At 40.3% G+C, this 6,920-nt stretch overlaps 1 protein-coding gene across 1 annotated transcript; it reads left to right on the top strand.

The window, feature by feature from the left end:
• Nucleotides 1-4,989: 4,989 nt before the first annotated feature.
• Nucleotides 4,990-6,388, top strand: LOC147070981 (uncharacterized). Its single transcript, XM_085948777.1, has 2 exons — nucleotides 4,990-5,242; nucleotides 5,341-6,388. The coding sequence occupies exons 1-2, from the start codon at nucleotides 5,217-5,219 to the stop codon at nucleotides 6,314-6,316; spliced, it is 1,002 nt and encodes a 333-aa protein (XP_085804903.1). The 5' UTR covers nucleotides 4,990-5,216; the 3' UTR covers nucleotides 6,317-6,388.
• Nucleotides 6,389-6,920: the final 532 nt, after the last annotated feature.

The following is a 6,920-nucleotide window of genomic DNA, read 5'->3' on the forward strand; positions in this document are numbered from 1 at the left end:
CAAGCATTGATTATAAAATTTGTATCAAAGGTAAAAACGATTATTTTGGTAGGAAGGAATTCAGTATTATTTTGTATGATCTTCGAGTCACATGACCTCAGCCCCATCTACCGAAATGTACGCAATACGGTAGGCTCGAAAGCCTAAGTTAATTAGCCTACTTTGTCCAAAATAATAAATAATAAGATAATTAAAAAAAAATTATGGCATTCAATAATATAAAAATATATATTGTTTCTGAAAATAAGAGTTAGTTAATATTATTTAATGATTTTTGATGTTTATGAAAATAGATGGCCAGTGAGCAATTGAAATCTCATCAATTTGGTATGTCGTTGTCATTGGTATGTACCTATTCATCAGTAGTAATATCGTATTATCTTATTATTTTCCGTAGGTATACCTGACAAGTGTGCTATTTTTCTCTGATCTCCACAGCCTACCTCTTTCCAAGAGTCACCCTTTGATAATGTTATAAAGGTAGTCATATTATACAGCTATACTGAACTAAGCATAATTTTATGTAAAATGCGCTACCAATGGCAAATTATTTCCACTAAAAAAACTATGTGCTTTCTACGCTTTTTCCGTTTCCGAGACCTCCCCCCCTTTTTGTGCGCGCGCCGGAAAAGTACTTTTGAATAGGTACTAAATTACTACTATATAAAATTATTATTCCGAATTTTTCTAGTTAGCTGAATATGGTGAACCAATTTGTCTCCATTATAATATACTGCCGATGCCCGATATATACTAACCACCTATAACATATTGATAATAAATTCTTTAGTTTGTATTGTTATTCTGTTCGTTCGTTATAATAGCTTAATGCAGTCTTCTTCCCCGTTTTATATTTATTCTATATGGTTGGGCCATATTCCCATTCCATTCCCTATCTCATCACCCACCTCCTAATCCCCAGTGTTATTGTCACCAGACAATGTATAAGTAATTATGTGTCATGAGAGACCGTGTTGCAAAGAGACATTAAGTTGCATCTCGATAACGGACGTGTGCGGGCTTCTAATAGCTTTCCGTCGCTTAAGTGATTGACTCTCAGTCGGAAGCCAACAGCGGTGGAGTGAGGTTGTACAACTTCGCTTGCGTATTCGTGTCGCTATTCGCCTGGTTACTCGCGAACGGTTATAAATACGGGATACAACAAAAATAATATTGTTTGTAAATGAATTTGACAATAAACTCAACATGTGTGGTCCCATGTGATTTTGACAATCAGTGCCAGTGCTTGAGAAAAAGTGAAAAATATTTATTGTTGCACGGATAGTGCACTTTGTGCGGGGAGTGCGTCAAACGCTGTGAAGCGAGGGGTTGTCCACACTGTTTTTTGTTCACACTGTTGCGCGAATTCCAAGACCGCGTGAACGGCAAAAACAATAAAATGGAAAACACCACAATGGAAGTGAATGAAACCAAAAAATCGAAGAAGAAAAGAAACGATGATGAAGAGGAAGTGGTTGGAGAAAAAGAAGAAGAATGGCAGACGGTGACCTCTGGAAAAAAACCCAGAAGAGACTCTGGGGTCACTCCAAAGGGAAACCAAAACATCGTCATGATAGCGACGGGAAGTAAAATTCCATTAAAGTTAAAAATAGCGCAGATGCTGCATAAGGCAGGAGTAAAAGTACAGAAAATTTACAATAAAAATTTAAAGACGTACATCCAAGTAGAAGACGAAAAAGAAGCAGATAAAGTGAAACAAGCTGGAGAACTCAAAGATCTCGGTTTTGTGACCAAAGAGAATGACTCCTGCTCTTATGGAGTAATAAGAAAAGTCGATATTGATATGGACCTCCAAGAACTGCAAATGGAAATCAAAAGTGATGCAAAAGTAATCAACCTTAAGAGGTTGACAAGAAAAGGTGATACAGGAGAGCTGACAAAGACCTCGTCAGTCAGTATTAAATTTGGGGAGAAAATATTGCCGAGAACAATTTACATATATGGAGTCTCTTTTGCTGTAGAACCGTATGTATTCAGGGTTATGCAATGCTACAAATGCTGGCGATATGGGCATATCGCGAACAATTGCGGACGTACAGTAGAAACGTGCCCTAAGTGTGGTGAAAACCACAAAACCTGCGAAAAAAATGAGGAAATTACGTGCATCAATTGCAAAGGTAACCACGCGGCAAACAGCCAAAAATGCCCAAAGTGGCAAGAGGAAAAGAATTGCAAAGAAGCAATGAAAAAAATGAACATACCTTTCAAGGAAGCAAAAAAAAATATGTTAAATAATAGCTATGCTGACATATTAAAACAAAAAAAATCGTAGGAAGAGATGAAAGCGAAACAATTCAAAAAACTAAGGAAATCAAAAAGAAAGAAGAAGCGGTGGTAGAAGCTTCAGGCTCAACAATAATAGCTACAGGTAGTAGCGTAAAGCCTACAAAAAATAAGAAAAATTCAAAGGGGAAGACAGAGGTTAACGCGATGGGAGAAATTATGAAAGTCTTGCTGAAAGGGGGAGACTGGCAGCAGATCATTAAACAACTAATAATTAAAGCAGTGGACTGGGTATGCAAACAATTCAAAGAAGAACACTTAAAGGAAATTCTAGGAGAGGTTCTGGAGCAAAATGGATAGTAAAAAACAAATTAGGATTTTACAATGGAATGCCAGAAGTATGAAGCAAAAAAAGGATGATATAGAGCTCTACTTAATAAGACAAAAAAATTTAATAGCATTAATCTCAGAGACTTGGCTGAGGTCTGAATTAGACTATCTGAAATTCAATGATTACACGATGTATAGAAAAGACAGAGGGGATGGTTACGGAGGAATAGCTATTCTGGTGCATAAAACACTGGCGTCTAAAGAAAAGACCCTACAAGGCCTTCCAACTGAACTGGAGGCACGTCAAGTCAAAATCAGAGGGACACAAAAACTAAAAACAGTGACAGCAATATATTGTAAACCCAATGTTACCATTCGGAAAAACGCATGGAGCAGGCTCTTCGATCAAATGGGAGAGGGATCAATTATGGGTGGGGATTTCAATGCACACCACCCAATGTGGGATCATATACTTCGAGACGCAAGAGGAGAGGATGTCGCTGACGTATGCCTTGACTCTGACTTAGTAGCGATTAACAATGGACAAAGTACCAGGGTCGCCCCTCCAAATCAGAGAGGAGCGGCACCGGATATAACATTTATCTCCAACGAGCTGGTACTGGAAACCGATTGGAAAATAGACTCCGATACGATGGGCAGTGACCACTTACCCATTATCATCGAGTTTGTGGAAAATCAATGCCAAACAGAAATCATCCCAAGAAGAAATTACCCTAAAGCAAACTGGGAACAATATCGAGAAATAGTCTCAAATGACATAGACAGACTTACAGAACCTACCAGAGATGCACAAGTAGAGTATGATAAATTGGAGGCAATATTGAATAATGGGGCAAATTCAAGCATTCCGAGACTCAAAGTATGCAGTCACCCAAACTTTAGACCAAAACCATGGTGGAACTCCGAAGTATCAAAGGCAATCGCTGAGAGAAGGCTTGCCTATACTCGCTTCAAAAAAATCAGTTCCACAGAAAACTACCTAAAACTAAAGAAAAAGCAAGCCACGACTCGAAAAGTAATCCTAAAAGCCAAAAGAGAAAGTTGGAAAACATTTTGTGACTCCGTCAACTCGGAAACTTCCTACTCAGAAATGTGGAGAAAAATGAGTTGGATGAAGGGCAAATCGGGAAACAAATTCAAAAATCAACTGGATGAAAGCATGGCGTCACTCCTCCTTCAACAACTAGCAAGTAAAAGTGACGAAACGAAGGAAGAAATCGCAGAACAGGAAACATATAATCCTAATGATACAATGAATGAAATTCTTACAGTGGCGGAACTAAGATCAGTAACCAAAAATAAAGACACTGCCCCCGGCATGGACGAAGTTTCATATTCCATGATCGCTCAGCTGCCAGAGATCGGAAAAAATAAACTAGTGGAGATATTCAACTTAATCATGGAAACCGGCAAAGTCCCTAGGCAATGGAAGGAAACGATGATTATCCCAATCTTAAAACCAGGGCGAGACCCTACCCTAGTGTCGTCAGTCAGACCAATTGCACTCATATCATGCATGTGCAAAACGTTCAACCAGATGATTGCAAGAAGAATCGAATGGTTTGCAGAGAAAAAACAACTATTTCATCACAATACTACGGGATTCAGAAGGCAAAAGTCGACTCTGGAGAACATAGGCAACCTAGTACTAGACATCAATGCAGCACAGGTCAAAAACGAAGTAGCCCTGACAACATTCCTGGACATCCAGGATGCGTATAATAATGTGCATGTGAAAGAAGTGTCAAGGGTGTTGAATGAATGGGGAATCGGTGGGAAGATCACTAAATATCTTAAGCAGTATTTAAATGAAAGAAAAATCACCATGTGCATTAATAATGAAAAGAAGAGTACGGTGTGCTCAAGAGGCCTTCCGCAAGGAGACCCCTTATCCCCATTATTATTCAACATTCTTACAACTGACATATTAAAGTTAATGACGAGGGTCAACATTGTACAATATGCAGATGATTTCGCACTTTTTTGTTCGGGAAAAAGAGTAGATGAATGTCAAAGGTTAATGCAGAAGAGTCTTGACGAAATGAAATTATTATTGGAAACGCGAGGCCTCAAAGTAGCTCCCAGTAAAACTAAGGTGGTTCTTTTTGCCAGAGGCAAGAGACAAAACCAGCTTAACTTAAAAATCGACGGCACTATAATAGAAAGAGTAGACACTTATAAATTTTTAGGTATGAACCTGGACTATAGACTAACGTGGAAGCATCATATTAGTCATTGCGCGAATAGCCTGACACAACCTCTGAACATACTCAAAGTACTGGCGGGAGGTGGGTGGGGCGTACACCCCATTCATATGAGAAGGTTATACACGGCACTCATTAGAAGCCGATTAGATTACGGGAGCATGTTTTACCACTCCGCTGCCGAAACTAATTCGGTGAGGCTAGACCGCATCCAGTCCAAAGCATTAAGAATATGTGGAGGATTTATCAGGACAACACCCATTCACGTGCTCCAAGCGGAACTCAGCGTACCTCCACTGAATGTCAGGAGATGGGCACTGGCTACCAAGACATGGATGAAGTGGAAATCTATAATAGATAACCCCATATTGGCAAAGGTGAAACTCCTATACGAGCTTGTTGAAAGCAATACATACTATGAGAAAAGAAAGCTCCCTCTACTGGTAGGAATCCTAAAAGCCACAGAAAGTTGGGAGGTATTAAATACAAAATGCCTAGGTATGTATTCGCTGAGGAGGCCAGTTGGTACCTACGACCTCAGCTCTGTTATCCAACTAGAGGTCAAAGGAATAGACAAACCAAAACGGAGCATAGTATCCGATAAAGGAAGAGAGCGTGTCGAAAAAATGCTGACAGAGAGGTACGCAGGATGGAGCCACCTTTATACAGATGGATCCAAAGATCAGAATAGAGCAGGAGCAGCTCTTGTGATACCAGAAGTAGGTATAAACAAGAGCTGGAAGCTAAACCCAGCAATACCAATAATGACGGCGGAACTCATCGCGATAAACGAAGCAATTAAATACACTTTAAGCGATGATTTCTCGGCGCAATCCGCTGTCATTTTAACAGACTCCAAAAGCGCTTTACAACATCTTGCCGCAGCAACTCGCTCACATAACAGTAAAACCATAGCATACCACATCCTTGACCAGATCGACGCCAAGAGAAATAGAGGAGGAGATCTATGCCTTCAATGGATCCCATCGCACATGGGCATTGAGGGAAATGAAAGGGCAGATGAGCTGGCAAAGGTAGCCGGCCATTCAGGGGTACCATATCAGTGGATACCAGAAAACCTGGACTGGAATGAGGCTATAAAGAAAATGTGCCATAGTATGTGGATAGATTTTCACCATAGGGCATCATTAGAAAAGGGGAAATGGAGTAAGTCGATTCTACCAACACCACGAGAGGTGCCCTGGTTTGTAGAGTCTTCTTTGACGAGGAATGAGCTTAAGTTAATACTGAGGCTAAGAACAGGGCACACCATGGGCAAAAGATTTGATGTCCTCATGGGAAGAAGCGAATCGCAGCTCTGCGATGAATGTCATGTTTTAGAGGACATTGTACATATAGCACTGCAATGCCCCAAATATGAAGTTCACAGAGTACAGCTGCGAATTGCAGATATCTATGAGAATGTCGACGAATTGAAGGGTGTCCTGGCGGTGGGTAAGACGGAAGAGCTAGGCAAAATTGTAAAGTTATTTAACAGAATAGGAGTGAGGACCTGATCGACGGATCCCCTTCTAGAAGAGAAGAGGCGATATGACAGCGAGTCGCAGTCAAAGCCTCGGTAAAATCACAAAAAAAAAAAAAAAAAAAGTGATTGACTCAATAGAGACAGACTTATTCATAATCTATCATCATCATGCATACACCCTCACATATAATCCATAAAACTGTGTCACAAAGTGCGTGAGTATACTAACCCGGTGACCCAAAACCACCACGCGAGGGAAAGTTGAAACCAGACCACGGAGCCATCATACATCATCACAAAGGTCAGTGTCTGGCATTCTGTTCCATCGCACCCACGTCTAGATCCGACCTCCTCATCTTCCCACAAAATAATTACAGTCCACTTAAAAAGCTCAACCACTATATATAGGTACAATAATAATAATAATATACCTAGTTGATGTTTGCCGTTTTGAGAAGCAGTGGTCGAATCAATAAAATCCGTCTCCAAAAATTGACGAGAGACGAAACGTTCTCCGATAAAAATATATCTCCAGTCTTCGACCATGTTCCGCCAATGCTAATTGGGGGTTTGAATTCTTTATGTCATCATTGGATTCGCCCGACCGACAGCGGTTGTCGATTTTTTCTCGGCGC

This window comes from Rhyacophila brunnea, unplaced genomic scaffold, assembly GCF_057557595.1.
Source record: "Rhyacophila brunnea isolate RB1 unplaced genomic scaffold, BYU_Rbru_1.0 scaffold_21, whole genome shotgun sequence".
Classification (NCBI taxonomy): domain Eukaryota; kingdom Metazoa; phylum Arthropoda; class Insecta; order Trichoptera; family Rhyacophilidae; genus Rhyacophila; species Rhyacophila brunnea.